Source organism: Dermacentor silvarum, chromosome 6 (genome assembly GCF_013339745.2).
Source record: "Dermacentor silvarum isolate Dsil-2018 chromosome 6, BIME_Dsil_1.4, whole genome shotgun sequence".
Classification (NCBI taxonomy): domain Eukaryota; kingdom Metazoa; phylum Arthropoda; class Arachnida; order Ixodida; family Ixodidae; genus Dermacentor; species Dermacentor silvarum.
In genome coordinates this window covers 183,684,773-183,701,074 of record NC_051159.1, presented here as the reverse complement: position 1 = coordinate 183,701,074, position 16,302 = coordinate 183,684,773, and the positions used below count along the sequence as shown (strand labels likewise).

General features: G+C 49.3%; 1 protein-coding gene across 4 annotated transcripts in view; it reads right to left on the bottom strand.

The window, feature by feature from the left end:
* Nucleotides 1-8,265: 8,265 nt before the first annotated feature.
* The window catches only part of LOC119457098 (myb/SANT-like DNA-binding domain-containing protein 1), a 43,777-nt gene continuing 35,740 nt past the window's right edge, over nucleotides 8,266-16,302 (bottom strand). For 3 of the 4 annotated variants that reach the window (XM_037718923.2, XM_049669934.1, XM_049669935.1), the window contains exon 6: nucleotides 8,267-8,683. In XM_037718923.2, the coding sequence (XP_037574851.2) occupies nucleotides 8,472-8,683 (212 nt within the window). In that variant the 3' untranslated portion in view covers nucleotides 8,267-8,471. Of the gene's footprint in view, nucleotides 8,684-16,302 lie in introns of all 4 variants that reach the window. The other variant, XM_049669933.1, reaches the window with a different exon arrangement.

Below are 16,302 nucleotides of genomic sequence, written 5' to 3'. Positions count from 1 at the left end.
TGTGGAATATGTTCTTATAATGTGCTGTTAGTTATAGCATAACAGAAGGAAGCCTCAATGCAGCAATCGCACGGGTTCCCAGCAACCAACTGCGCGTCTCCATGCATGTCCGTGCACAATGTTTCGCTTTCGCTGCGAGCGCGTTTTCGCACCGTGCCTAGAGTTTTAGGCCGCAGCATATGAACACTTCACAGTACACAAGCAACCTTTGTTTCGTGGACGCTATCAGAACTGTTCAAAATAATTTCGTTGTAACTAGGGACTTCGACGCTATATAGACCTACACCACGGCGCTACCTCACGAAAATGTGGTGGCGCTGTCGTCGGAATTTAGTTTCGCTTGGTAGGCACTCCGCCGCCGAGCCGCCGCCCGTGTCGCGCCTACCACAGCAGCCGCTGGGTTTCGTGGGTGGTTGTGCGGTTCCATGTGTGAGGTCTTTATTCTATGATTTTACAATGAAAGAAACGCAGTATGTGGACGAGCTGAGTTGCGTCGAAATACGCAAATGGCTAAAGTTTTCGTAGGTTTCCTGTTGATGAAAACCGTCGCAAGCAATGGGCCGCCGCGGTAAAAAGCGAAAGTTGGATTATGATACCAGATCATCCATTATGCGCAAAACATTTCGTAACCGTTAAGCTTCTCTTTTATTTTGATTGGCGTGCATTAGCTGATCTTAGGATCGTTACGATCTTAGCATCTTAGGATCATATACGATCTTAGGATCGTTATTAGCGCGCCATTATAATTGCTTGCCGCACTGTGGGAAAGCTAGATTAGGATTAGCCTTGAATGTAGGTCGAGCGAGCAGATGCCCCACAAAACACGTCATATTCGAATTTGTTTTCATCTCAAAGAATTGCGCCACCAGCAGTGTAAATATCCTGTCACACGTTCACATACGCAGATAGCAGAGTCACAACTGCGTTTATTGCAGTGTGGAAGTCATAAACGCGCCTAAACGTGTCAGTTAAATTTCGAGCGCGAAACAAAATGTACAGTGTTAGTACAGAGTCGGAGCGATCGGACGGCCGCGTACAACAGCTGCTCACATTGCGCGGGCCTACACAGGCGACGTCGCCGTAGGGCCGGTACCTTGCCGGTCCCATCACCGAGGCGATCGCTTCTATCGCCGCTCACGGCGACGTAGAAATCGGCTACAGCTTGTTTTTAACATAAAATAGTTCTTAATAGAAAAGCTATCTCGAATTTGCGCATGTTTCGTAAAGCAGCGCCCAGTATTAAACCACTGGCGCCATCCGGAGCAACGACCCGACGGCATTTCGTCTCGCAGACGGAAACCGAAGCACCGGCCGTCTCAGCGAGGCGGCTCGGCTGGCTTGCAAGTACTACGTTTCGTTTGTTATTCGCACCAACGACACCGACAAAACCGATTCACTTAAGCCCACGTTAATCGTGTTGTCAAAAAAAAAAAATGTCACAGTTTCGCCCTAAGGGCGAAGCAATGAATGCGATAGCAACACAGCAATGTCATACGAAGTAAGGTGAGCGGCTTTGGTAGCAATATGAATTGTAGTAAACATGAGCTGATTAAGTAAGGAGGTGTGCTGCGGCGTAAGTAGACCGACATGACGAGACACTCGATGACCACGAGAAGGCGCATGTGAAACGGTGGTGTTGATGAGAAGCGCTTCCCGTGGGCAGCGCGTGCGAAGGGACACATCTGTAGCTCTGCACTGGCGATCCGGGCAGCATTGCATGTGTAGCGTGCGTTGGAAAATGTGGCCCGACTATTACTAACTGAATGAACAAGCGTGGTGTGAGCGCGCACAAACAAACATGAATAGATCACACTGAATGACTGCAGACAACGACCGTCAAAACTCTGGCAGCAAGCGGATACGCCGCAGCGGCGAACGTACATACGTGCGGTCTATCGCTTCAACGGAAACGGAGCGCATAAAGGTCAGAGCCGTGTGGAGATAAGAGACGGTGCGAGCGAGCGACGATCGCGGTTCTTGGCAGCGTAGAAGTGCGCCCCCCCCCCCCCCCCCCCCGCTCCCTCCGGCGCTGGCTTACCGCTTCCTTGCTTGCGCGTGGGAGAGATAAGAGACTGTGCGGACGAGCGACGAGCGCGGTGGTTGGCAGAGAAGTGCGCCCCCCCCCCCCCCCCCCCCTGCTCCCTCCGGCGCTGGCTTTCCGCTTCCTTGCTTGCGCGTGGGAGATTGAGTGCGTTCGCTCTCCGTGATAGCGCGAGTCCCCGCACGCTTCCGCTGGGGCATACGGCGCGCGGCGAAGATTTTATCTATACGGAACCTCACGGCGACGGCGACGGCGACGGCGACGCCGACGGCAGAAATCCGGTTGAAGTGTCCATATAATTGCTATCGCAATAAAATAAGTGCACAATGATGAGCAGCAGGCCAGGTCGCAAGCGCTGTCGGCCGTCACTGCGGCGGTCAACGAGCTAGGCCTAGCCTCTCGTTCGGCCGTATCCCGATGGGGGCGAGATGCAAAAACGTGCACTGGGTGCACATTAAAGAATCTCACGTAGCCAAACTTAATCCGGCGCCCCCATTACTGTGTGCTTCATAATGAAATCGTGGTTTTAGCTCCCCCACCCCATTAAAGAAAATGCGCCAACTGCGCGTGCAAGCGGTGGCGGCGAACGTGGGCGGGGCCAAACGTTGGGCGGAGCCTTCGCGACGTCGCTATAGGGCCTAAAATATATCGACGGCGCCTACCGCTGTTTACAAACATGGTGTAGGTCTATACGGCGACTCGTGATGTGCCATCGCGACCATTCAATAAGTTTTTTTCTTGTCTTCTAAATTCCTGAACATTTCAATATTGTTATTTCTCAAGTTGCGTCGCACTGTATGTTTATCGGTCTTATCAGCGGGGAATTTCCCGCTGCTTGTTTTTGTTAATCCAGTACATTCATTGTTTGGTGCTAACACAAACATGACACGAAGTCGAGAGTATGACGGAAGCCCGTCTGGTCGGGATGATGCATACTTAAAAGGAAGGGATCGAGCCACCGACGTTAATGTATTTTTAAATATATTTCAGCCTTTTTTTTTTGGTCGGTATCTCGATTCCTTCCTTTTAAGTACAAACATGACACAAATGTGCTTCTAACCGTTCCCTTTTCATTCTGGTGAGCTTGCCAGTACCTAGCATCAACAAGTTCATAGACCAAATCTTCATGACGTTAACCGAGCAGCGCGCGCTTTCTGCTACTCACCGAACGCCCCAACGCCGTAGCAGAAAATATTCCTCGCGGAAGTACTTGCTACACACCCGAGTTGTAGCCGATGGCTGCTTGTCGGTTCTAAGTTTTGAAATCCGAGCTACACGCAGCATCTTGGCCTGCGGGTACGTGTGAAGGCTGCACCGGGCACCATTGCGTACGAGTCCGGCACTCCGGTATATATCGAGCAATAGCCTACCATGTCGGACGCCTTCAAAGGCAGCCACTACGTATTATAGTGATTTCAAGTGTTGTCAAGCGGACACCCGAAGCGGGAAAACATCCCCACTTAATCGGAACCGTAGCGCACGTGGGACTAAACTATCGCTTTTGGCTCGCTTCGGCGCTTCCGAAGCAGACGACGCGACCGCTGTATCCACGTGATCCCTCATACCACGTCACGCCGACGGTGGCGCCAGCTTTTCCTGTGGTGATGCTCGCCCCCAATAGCCTAATGGTTACGACGCTCGCTTTGGGACCGGGGGTACGCGGGTTCGAATCCTGCCTCGGCAAGAAAATGTATTTTCTTTCTTGGTAGTGTCTTGCTACGCACCACAAATTACGGCTGGCTTAAACAGATTCGCTGTTAAAACGAATGATGTGCGCGCACGCGTAGCAGCTTTCAAAGCGCAATTAAAGGCAGAGTTCGGTCTCAGAGCTCATAAGTCTTCAAATAGTGAAGAAGTTCTCTTATGGCTCACTGCGCGGATGACGGTCGAGGCCGTGGTCCCGGTAATGTTCTCTGAACGCTCCGTGGCCCAGCCAACTCAAAGCGGCACGCAATGCCTGCCTTTCGTTGTCAAAAGTAAGACGAGGATAGGACAAGCGTCGCGGTAGCGTTAAGCACTTGAGCACGAGGTGGTGGGTTCGATTCTCGGCCGCTGCGGCAACATTTCGATGGGGGCGAAATTCAACTACGCGCGTGTTTTCACGCGACAGCGTTAAGGGCCCCGTGTCGCAGAAAATCTGGCGTCGGCGTCCGTGGCGGAGAAAGTCATCCCCAACCGCCCCGACCGCGCAGGCCCTCCGCGTGGCGCAAGGTGTTAGCGAAGGAGAAACTCATGCCGAACCACGCCGACCGCGCAGGCTCTCCACGTGGTGCAAGGTTTTGATGAACACAAATCGAATTTCTCACAGTGAAATCCGTCAGAAAAATGGTGAAGTACGACTTAACCGCAACCTACAGACATGGTGGCGTCGGATTGTAATTTGAATGTACGAGAAAACATAATTCTGCTACGAGAAAACTAAAACACAGACGCCTTTTCCGGCATTTCTACCATACCAACAGCGGCGCGCTCGGGTAGTACACTTGCGAAAATGCATCCAGCCGTTTCCGGAGCGCATTGCTGCTGTGGCGGAATATCCTACACCAACTTGCCTGAAACAAGTTCAGTCGTTTGTGGGCATGAGTTCGTATTTACGTACATTTATTCCCCACTTCACATCGACCGCCGCTCCCCTGACCGATTTACTTAAAAAGGGAATTGATTTTAAATTGGGCGCCGTATAAGAAATCGCGTTTCGAACTTTAAAACAGTAGTCAACTCACTGCCCTGTACAAAGCCACTTCGATGATTATTCGACTACGGAAGTGCACACAGCCAGATGGGGCTCGGGGCTGTGCTAGTGCAACGTGACCCTGATGGCATCGAACGTATTGTCGCATATGCGTGCTGAAAGATACCGAGCGCCACTTCAATGAGCTGGAATGTCTAGCGGTCGTATGGATTTTCCGGCACTATCTATTTGGGCACAATTTTGCGGTCATGACCGATAATGCTGTATTAACATGGATGTTTTACAAACAGCAGCTAAAGCATACATTTGCCTGATGGTTATCACGCTGCAAGAGTACGATTTTGACGTGCGCCACCGTGCTTGGGGGCTAAGAACATCAACGATGCTCTGTCACGGAACCACCTGTACCGCGCGCCCCAGAACGAGGAGAATCCCATTTTCTTCTTTCAACAAGACTTTTCCAAAGCCCAACAGGAGGACAAAGACTTAGCATCAATCATTTCCACAATCGCTGATACAAGAAAGGATTCGACATATGTAATACGCGACGACACACTGTATCGGCGTCAGTGGCACAAGGACCACTAAGAAGAACGTCACCTCCTAGTGATCCGTAATTGTTTTAGATCAGAAATATTGCGAGCCATTCATGACACCCCCGGAAGCCAGCGAGCCACTCTCCGCAAAATACAAGACCGCTTCGGGTGGCCGAAGATGGAAAGCAATGTCCGCTCCTACGTCGCCATTTGCAAAGTCTGTCAGCAATATAAGCGAGTGCCAGGATCCCAGCCTGGATTACTGACACGTATTCCGCGGCCAGAAACCATTTTTCCTACTGTTAGCACCGACTACATCGGACCTCTACCGATCGCTACTGCAGGTAACCGCTACGTCACTGGGGCCATGGACTATTTGTCGAAGTACGCGAAGCGGCCGCTGTGCCATCTCTCGCGTCTGGTCACCTAATAGATTTCATGAAGCTAAGATTTGAATGGAGACAGGGCCTGCCAAAAAAGTTAATATCAGACCGGGCTACGACATTCCGCAGTCGCTAAGTAAGAAATTACCTTAGTACGGCAGGCACCGTTACATGTCCGCATTTCATCCCCAGGCAAACGGCCTTACGGAACGAACCAACCAAAGCATCCAGGTACGACTCGCTCCGTATGCGAAATTATGGAAAAAAGGAGAAGCCGACTGGGACGTCCACCTTCAGTCAGCTGCTTACGCAGTTAACACGGCGCTGCAGACGTCTACCGGGACAACGCCATATGAAACCATCTACGGGCAGGTGCCCCAGCTGAAAGCGGTCCTCAACCTAGACACTCCCGTTACCATCTCCAGCTGTGCCGACAGAGCGTCCGTTTTTGAAAAGATCAGAACAGCAGCGACCAGAAGAGATTCACAAGCGCAAGAAACGCAGAAGCGCCGCTATGACCACCCACATTGACCTGCTCCGGTGTCGGTGACGAAGTGTGGGTAAAAAGATGAGTCAGCTCACCGGGGCAGAAGTTACTAAGGGCCCTTCATAATTACTGAGCGCATATGAGATAATACCCGGCGCGTGAGCACATCAGGTCCAGGCGCCAGCCTCGACAGGGATTAAAGAAATAATTTCGCCGTGCACGTCTCAAGCCTCAAGAATAGGTTCCGGCGGTTGGACTGAACTGTCGGTTTTAAAATGAGCTGTCGATTTTTTTTTCAGGCCCGCAGCGTAGCCGAGTGTGAAGACAAAGATGCGCACTTGGGGTTGAGGCGCTCGGACTGCGGGCGCGTATGGGGAAAAGAGACAGAAGTAAGCAGGCGTTCAGCATAATGACCCTTCGTCTGTTTCTCTTCATTGCCGTGTATACAGGGTGTTCCAGCTAAAAGTAGCCAATGTTTTAAAAACGACGGAATGTGCTAGGAGGCTCAAACCAACTCAGTGGGGTTGAGGATCCCGTGTCCTAGTCTGCGGCATTTTTTTGTCGTTTTGCAAAGTCAATTAATTAGCACAAACTAATACACGATTAATCAAATAAGCAATACGTGCGTGGAAACCGCCACCCACGTGAACGCGCATTACACTGTTTCTGAGATTGGCTCACTTTTCATCACGTCGCCTGTATAACCTGTACAATACGGTGCAGGGGCATCTTGGCATTTATTGCCGTGATTGTGGATGCGCTCCCTTCTTTATGATTGCGTGGTATTGGTAAGGCACAGGTAGCAGTTAACCCGAGAAATAATAGAAGCAGAAAATATTTATAAGTTAGGTGACTGCTGCGTAAGCACCCCGTCCATTGCTCTCTCACGGCTTGAGCGTGATTACTTGGGCATAGGGCAATCGTGGGAACGTGTTAAAAAAGCGATCTCACTTATCAACGATGCATTGGCTCTGGGTATTCTCCTTTTTTCTGTTGTTTTTCTGTTTGCTGCGCGTATGAATCACGCTCATCTGCAAATAAAGATCAGTTGGAAGTTAGCGCTCTTTACTCTTCTCTGCCCTTTTTCCTACATTTCGTGCGCTACGCAACGCCGACGTTATGCTTTATATCGCTAGAAATAAACGCGTTTCCGCTGTCGGAGACGACTTTTCGGGATATGCCGAAAGTAGCAAAGAGACTTCGGAGTACATCGATGACAACTGCGGTTGTTGGTTGTGTCATGTAACGGACTTCCACCCACTTTGTGTACGCGTTAACAACTAAGTAGGTGTGCCCATGTAGTGGTCCCGCGAAATCAACGTGCACTGTGTTCCACGGTGTCTGGGGACAGTCCCAGGTAGGCATAGGAACTCTGGATGGACTCTTCTGCCTTGACTGGCATTCACGGCACTGTCGTAACGTTTATTCGATAATCTTGTCAGATCCGGGCCACGATACGTAGCTTCTTTAAACGAACCATTTTTGGTTTAGATTCTCAGCAAGGATATTCTAGCCACCCTATCCTTGAGGCGAATGTTTCCTGACATCATGACACAGAATGTAGTCAAGCGGGAGCAAGACATTGCGACTCGAGCATATAGACCATCTAACGCGCGACCGATCATCATGATGAATGCACCGGGCGTGTGCACCGACAAAGTATATTTCGCGAGAAAACAGTTTGCAGCTTATTTCGTGCTGGCCATTTTAGAAAACGTTGCTAGCGAGCGCATATCTTGGAAGGCTTACTTGTCGCAAGACACCTTCGCTTAACAAGTAGAATACTTAGACGTCTTCTGTCATGAAAACATACCTGCATGGGGTATGAAAAGAAATTGTTCGGTCAGGAATTCTGTTAAAGTTTCAGTGTACTTTGAACTACATGCAAAAGTTTCAATGACACCGGATTATGCGATCAGTTATGTATGAATCTGGTGTTTTGGTTTGGGCAGAGTGTGGCTTTTTCTTTTCTTTTTTTTTCTGTTTTGTTTTGTGTGTTTGACAGTGTATAGTTAACTGTCGACCGGAAAGCTCTCATGTAGTGCTCGACAGCTAGGTGCCCCAATGAGTTAACGGCTGCTTTTAATATCCTCGAATTCTAGAATTAAGAAATATAGCTATCAATGATGCTTCTTTGTTTGGAATTTGACAGTGCAATCACATGCACAGTATTTTTATTTTCGTATTTGCAGACAATTATAGAAACTAGGGGTATGAACACGCAATGCTATCTTGCACATTTTTACACTAGTGAAATTCTTGCCTGCAGCCTTGTGTTTTAAATGGTTTTCTCAGACTTTGGTAACTGCTTAGTTGAAAGTCAGTGTCCTCTTCAAATGAATGTGAGGAAGGGAGCCACACTACACAGGGCTATATATGGTGAGAACGATGGTGCTTTAATGCATGATGTGATGGCAGCTGCGATCTGGACAAGTGCCTCAGTGGCACGTTCCTGCAGCCGTGTCTGCCTGAGTAAAAGCTCATGCTTGCGTCGGTTGGACTCATCAATGCTCAACCGGAGCTGCCTCTGCTCGTCAAGGATTTCTGTACCGCACAAATAAGAAGGACAGCATGGTTATTTGGCTGCTGATGACAAGTTCTGATGTGATGACAATGCTGATAACAAAATTTAACGACGAGTTCCAAACAGCTGTGCTGTGAGAAACAACGTGCACCAGATTCGCTTTGACTATTGAAAATATTTAGCATTATTTAATGTGCACTTAAATATTAAGACCCTTTCACACACTACTACTCTACTCCCACACTCTACACAAGCAAATAGTGTAAGGGGGATTTCCCATTTTGTAATCTCATGCTGCGCAGCAGCTATAGTGAGAATACCTGAGATGGCAGACGCAGAGAAGCTCCTCCTGAAAAAACTTTGGATAATCAAAAAAGTCGCAGTTTCGCCCGAAAGGCGAAGCACCAGTTGCGATATAGCAAATTAGTAGAGAGCTATACGAAGCAAGGATAGTTGTTTAATGGGCCATATAAAGTCGTCAAAATTCGCTTACTAACTAAATAGACAAGCACGGTGTCACACGCGCGCAGGTAAACATGAACACATCTCGCTCGATGACCGCGGAAACTCGCTGTGAAAACGCCGGAGTGAGAAAGCACGCCAGCAGCAGCGGGCAAATTGACCTTCGCGCTGTCTCTTGTCTCGCTTCAACGCGAACTAAACGTGGAAAGCACAGCGCATACGAAGCTGCCGGCACTTGGTGCATGCACTTTGTCCCCATCGCCATTCGCTTTGAAGGTGAGGTCCGCGCGGGCGCACACTTCGCCCCCATCGCAGATCGCTTTCAAGATACGGCGCCCGCTCGGCCGCGCTGTGAGCAACAGCCGAGGGAGCAGAACGCACCCCTCTCCCTCTCTGTCACCTCGCCCCCGTGCCTCGCGCGCGAAAGAAGACCGCGCGCTTCCGACCTGCCGTCCTCCCTCGCGTGCGCTACATTAGCCGCGATTGCCTGCTCACCCTCCTGCGCTTTCACTCGCACACACAGCGTACGGTGCGCGGCAACGATTTTATCGCCGTTGGGCTTTATCCGGAACTTCACGGCGATGGCGACGCCGACGGCAGAAATGCACTTCGATTGTCTATATAATTGCCATCGCAGTAATATCACCCACAGAATGAACCCCTTTAGCAAAACAGTGCCAAGAAAACGGAGTCAGCCATGCAAGGAACACCATGATACGGTGGCCACCATAGCCATGAGCTATTAGAGGAGGCCAATCCACAGTCACTACACAGGCGCCAGCAGGTACAACAGTTACAATAACTGGCCAGAGAGCGTCAGCATGTCGGACGCACAGCCGTCATAAGGGATGCATGGGGAAAAGCCGAATTCGCTGCCAGGGGCGCACCATTTTTCTATTAGCTCAAAATCACTATTATTACCCGTTTTACACAAGGTATAGTGTATAGTGTGTGTGTTACTTAAAGGGCCTCTGAAACCCTTTTCTAACTAATCATAGAGTGGCCTCACTATTACAGGACGTCGTCTACGAATCTCACGCTGGAAACATTTTTTAAAATCCTTGAAGTGTGAATGGAATTATCGCATCGATACGCGGCTTTCTCTTTTCGTCTCCGCTAGCGTGCTGGAACAGGGTGAAAGCCAAGAGGGCAACGCCCCGCCCAAAAGTTGAGCGTCTCGGTATCTAAAGGGCTTGTCGCGGCACCCCGTGGCGGCCGCAGTAGACTGCGCTATGCAGCACGCTGCTGCTATCTTGGAGGCTATGCACAGCAGACGCAGCTACGTGCAAATGTGTGCAGACTGGCAGTGAAACAACGAAATTACTGACAGCGAAGCTGTTCTAGCTAACCGTAAAAAAACGGGCAAGCTTGCAGTTGGTCGTGCAAAGCTTAGGCACAGCGAAACTGTTGATCGTCAAGTCTTACTGGCTGCTACTGCTCGGTATTAACTTGGTTACTGCTAGGTCTTAACTGGGTTTAACTTAACTTCGCATGTAGGGAAGGTATTCTCGAGCGACCATTTTTCGAGGTACCTTCCCTTCCGCGGGATTTCGCGTGACTAGCGCTGGACGCGTCAGCGCGCCTATGAGCGACAGCGTTCCTAGCATGATACAATCGCAGCCAGGCTAACCAAGGTTGACACAGTGCCAAGAACGCTGTTGCTTGCCGACGCCGAACGTGTTGGAAGCTAGCCGCTCGATATCTAGTGAGAGTTGACACGGCTAGGCGCAGCCCCTTTTATGGCAAACTCCGAGGCCAAGTGCATGCATACTGGGCGAAGCTAGTTAAGTTAAACCAAGACCTAGCAGCAACCAAATTAATACCTAGCAGTAGCAGCCAGTAAGACTTGAGGATCGACAGTTTCGCTGTGCCTAAGCTTTGCACAACCGACTGCAAACTTGCCCGGCCCAACACCATAACCACTGAGCAACCACGGCGGGGCCGGCTTTTGCAAGCACGTGCTCCGCATGCCTCAATATGTCTTACTGCTGTGCACCATTGTGCAAATCGAACCTCTTCATCTACGCATTCAATGTTACTGATAGGCACGACGAGTTAAACATTTCGCAAAAAAAAACCGTTTTTTGGTTTTTTTTTTTTGCGAAATGTGAAAGTGGCATACGCTTCTATGACATGCGGGAGTTTGCCTCCGCAATAAATGCTTTCATTTCCACCATTGAAATGGTCCAATCGATGTAAACCATGACTCACAGCGCAATGATCTTGAAAACATGAACGTCTATACTTGCGAAGTGATATTCTTATTTCTTCTTCTTTCTGGAGTTTTCCGTGCCAAAACAAGTTCTGATTATGAGGCACGCCGTAGTGGAGGGCTCCGGGTTAATTTTGACCCCCTGGGGTTCTTTAACGTGCACTACAACGCAAGCACACGGGCGTTTTTGCATTTCGCCTCCATCGAAATGCGGCTGCCGCCGCGGCCGGGATTCGATCCCGCGACCTCGTGCTCAGCAGTGCAACGCCTTAGCTGACTGAGCCACCCCGGCGGGTGCGAAGTGATATCTGCATGCAGGTTGTGCAGAGCCTCACGTTACATAACTGACAGCCCTGACTGCAGGGCACATTTTTCACGCATATCACATTGGCTCAAGCTGTGAGTTAACACAGCGACTTTAGATTTTAATAACAGCGTCTGTGCACACACAAACCGGTCAGCGTTGAAGGAAGCGCGCGGCAGAACGCGCTGTTTGTTTTCGTACCATCACGATTTTACTGCTTTAAGCTCTCAAATGATGAAATCACGCGGCACAGCTCCTCATTTTCTGGCGTCAGCTGTGGCTTCCTTTCGGTGGCAACAAGTGTAATTCTCAAAAACTTTACAAAGGGAACGCGGAAGCAGTCCGTACCGCTTTGGAAGCAGTCTAAGGACTTTACGTGTTATTTAGCGCATGTACTCCCGGCTTGCATGTAGTCTGCTGCACGAGTAGACGGTAGCACGCAACGGGGCTCTTTCAGCGTCCAAGCCTAAAGCGTTAGCTGATGGCAAACGCTGCTTTCAAGAATAGATTCTCAGAAAAGCGAGCATAACGGTGACAGAACAATTTTCACGCATTGGATTTCAACTGGCGCGTGCTCTCATATCGGCGCAGCAGACGACGCGCGAGCCCATCGACGAACAGCAATAGCCGCGAACGACACATGCCTCTAAAATGTACTGGTTGCCCAAGGGACAAGTGCTTCATGGTTCCCGTTTGCAAAAAAAAAATTTTGATTGTACCTGAAACAACGCGAATGCAGTCGAAAACTCAGCCATATAAGAGCTGCGAGTACAGCCACGGCCAGCGTTTCCATGAGCAACGTCGCGATGGTGATCCTACTCCGGCGGCGGCGCGTGGCGGCGAAAAACCGTACTAGGGCCGATGGCCGGTTTCCTTTGTTCTCCTCTCCATTTCCCAGGCACAGAAAGATAGAGGAGGCGCTGGTTAGGCTCAGTTGGCTGCTGCTCACAGCGCGGACGCGCGGGCGCCGTATCTTGAAAGTGATCTGCGACGTGGAAAAGTGCTCGCCCACGCGGGCCTCATCTTCAAAGCGATCTGCGATGGGGACAGAGTGCATGCGCCGAGTGCCGGTAGTTTCGTATGCGCTGTGCTTTCGACGTTCGCGTTGAAGCGAGACGAGAGACAGCGCGAAGGTCAATTTGGCCGCTGCTGCTGGCGCGCTTTCTCACTCCAGCGTTTTCACAGCGAGTTTCCGCGGTCATCGAGCGAGATGTGTTCATGTTTACCTGTGCACGCGTGACACTATGCTTGTCTATTTGGTTAGTAAGCGAATGTTTACAACTTTATACGGCCCATTAAACTACTATCCTTGCTTCGTGTAGCTCTCTACAAGCTTGCTATCACAATCGATGCCTCAGCTTTCGGGCGAAACTGCGACTTTCCTTAGGAACACCCTAGGATGATTTTTAAGCAGTAACCGTAGCTCACAATCTCTGATTACGATAACTACCTGATTCTAACGCGCGCCTTTCTTTTTTTAAAAGAAAATTGGGCCGGAAATTGGCAACACGGTGCAATCGGGCACGAAACCAACACCGCCCTCGCAATAGTGGTATGCTCTGCCGCATAACAAGACGGTATTGCGATGGAGCTAACTTGGGAAATTCTGTGGCGAAGCTGGCTTTAGGTGACCGGCTGCTTTTGTGCAATACTGTTTCTTGCTAAAACATCGGGTGCGTCTTAGATTTCTACTTTTTTTAAGAGCTTTAATGTCATTTCTACATTAGTTTTCTGCTTTGGACACATAGAAAGTGGGCGCGCGTTTGAATCGGGGGAGTGTTAAAATAGGGCGAATGAATCAGGGTGTACGTGTTAGGGCGTTTTTTCTGAATCTTCTTTAATTCGACCCGGTGGATAATTCGATCAATTTCGCCGGTCCAGTCAGGGTCGAATTAACGTAAGTCGACTGCAGTACGCAGCTTTTCGGACCGAGTTGCTGGAATGTTGCTCAAAGCAAAATAGCCTTATATGAGCGCTGCCCAAAAAGCAATGCCCCACATTTTCTTCGCCATTCTTAGAAACCCCAGTAGCACAAAAAATTTAGTTTGCGACAACGTCATTTCCTGCACACGAGTGCTTAACTTCACATTTACTGCGCAGTGGGCACTGGTGTAATACGAGTCCATTAAGATGACATCTGTCCTCCCAAACAGAGCACAATTTCACAGAATGATGAACAGTGCTGCCCCTCGAGTGAAGCCGACGTTGTGATTAGGTGATGATATATGACAACCTCTGACTAGAGGAACTGCTTAAACTTTAACCCCCAAGCCCGATCTGTGCTCGTCCTACCAATTGTACCACTATCACCAAAGAAGAGTGCCACTCGTCTACGCCGCAGTTTGCATTGCTTTATTCGCCGTGAACGAGTCACGCATCGGCTCATCACAACGTGTACTGCTCAATATGGCCACTCATGCATACTATTTCCAGGTTTACATTTGTTTTTCGGTTATGCGTTGAGAGAATATTATTGAAATCTTTTATCTATTGCGAGAAAAGCTATCTTTCTTAGAACACAGTTTGATATTCGATGCCCTCATTAGGTACAAGCAACAGAACAAGTTGATTTTTTTTGCACTGAGCACACTACGTGCATACTCTCGAGGAAGTAAATAAACTGTGGGAAATTTCTTGTAGTTTTCCAGATAGATTCTGAGAGTTAGAATGTTAAGAAGTGCCACTCCACTCTTAAGCATTTGAGTATAGGTTCTGGAAATGCCATACTACAAATGTTAAACTCAGGAATCGTCCAGAAGTGGCATCAAAGTGCAGTGTCCACTTTGGTTGAGGGGTGGCGCTATGCTTGAGGTGCCGAGTTGGGGAGCGTTTATGAACACTGGACTGACACTTATCACGAACAAAACAGAACGACCAAAATAGCAGAGAAAAAGCGCTCTTAACATATTTAAATCTGCTGTGCATGAAAGTTTTGCATTTGACAGGAACAATTTCGGATGCCACATCCAGAGAATGTATGCCTTAATAGTAGAGAAACTGAGCTGCACAAACGGCCGTGGTGTATGTGCAACCTCATTACCGCCCTTATTTCGTATGTGTTGCAGGGCGCCGGTAGTTGAGTGGCGCAACAAGAGTCCGCAGTGCGACTCAGAATTAACAAAACAAGCGCAACAAATGTCAACGTTCCGAGATACTTCAAGGTATGCATGACAATGGCTTCTCGGAGTTTGGCACAACACCACAAAGAACAAAGAAAAAGCAATTTGTTGGCAGTTTTTACTAGTGTTTTGAAATGAAGAAAAAATACTTTTGTCTTGGATCGCCATAGATAATGAAGCTCCGGCTCATTACGTGTTGCGTCCCGAATCGGCAGGGCGCATTCTTTGGCTGTTTCCATCGAGGCAGGCCCTTTCATCAGCGTCGCCCAGACGGCGACAGTGCCCGACACCGACGATGACGGGCAAACAAGTGCCCCAAATCGGCAGTGGGCATCGTTTGAGTGCTTCTCCCAATGCCACCCCCTTCATCAGCGGCCGCCTGCCTGGCGACGCGGCCCGACACCGGCTGGGACGCGATGACAAAGAAGCTCACGCAGCGACCACAACAGCCACCCTTCGTGGAAGAGGGGATTAGCGTGAAGGCCATTCTCCCGACCCTGGCAAGATGACGGTCACGGAGAGCAAGAAACCAAGTCGCCGACTTTCGTGGAAGCAGTGTGAATCCCCTGTTTCCAGATTGCCTCTTCCTTGCTTCCGAGGGTGCAACATTAGAGGTGGTGCTCTGTGATCAATATGACCCCTCTGACTTGCTGCACCATGGCCATCAGATTCCATAGTCGGGTCAACTAGGTAAGACGACTGTTTTATAAGCAGACACATTTGGTTCAGTAGTGCGTCCTGACGTGTTCTGATATGTCCTCAGAGATGTAGTGAGGTGAGACAATCAAAGTTCTCCCCCATGGAGTAGGCTTCCATATCTGAAGTCACTGTAAATATATAGAATAAACCCCCCTTTTCTCTCGTTTTACTGACGGACGTACTCATCCCTCTGGCTGAAGGATCACCGGCCCAAACGCTAACCCGAGTCCCAACATTATTTTGAGCCAGAGAAAAGGGGAAGCCAATGAGTAGTGCCATCAAATGCCTGCTGACTGAGTTCAACTGTTCAAGATTACTGTTAAGGAGGACTCCATCTGGGAAGGTCACAATCACCGTACTTTTGGACAATAAGCTGCAACTGTCACGTACGTAATCACTAGGTGTCAGTGAGTGTTGATCTCTACATATAAAAAACCTGCAAATGTGAGGCAGTGCTACGCAACAGACATTCCTAATTTGGCACTTTTTTGACTTCTATGCATCTTATCCAAATCCTATCCACTGAGATGGTTTTATTGGCAGAATGCCAGCTGGTTCAGGAAAGGCATCTGTGCCAAATCTCCATAACAGCATAAACCAGTAAGAGTTTACAGAGATCACGTCAAAAACCTGCATGTGTGTCTAGTTCGAAGCTGGGTTTGGTGTGTCCATCTGTCCTTTCTGTCACGTCGTTAGAGTGACATTATCGTCAGGTCACCTGTTCAAGCTCGGCTTCACCACTTCATTCTATGAGAAGAAAAGAAAGAATTGCCTTCCAGTGCAACTGAGAATTTAACTCGTGCCCCTGCGGAAATGCGCAGTTGGGAATCGTACACACTAACC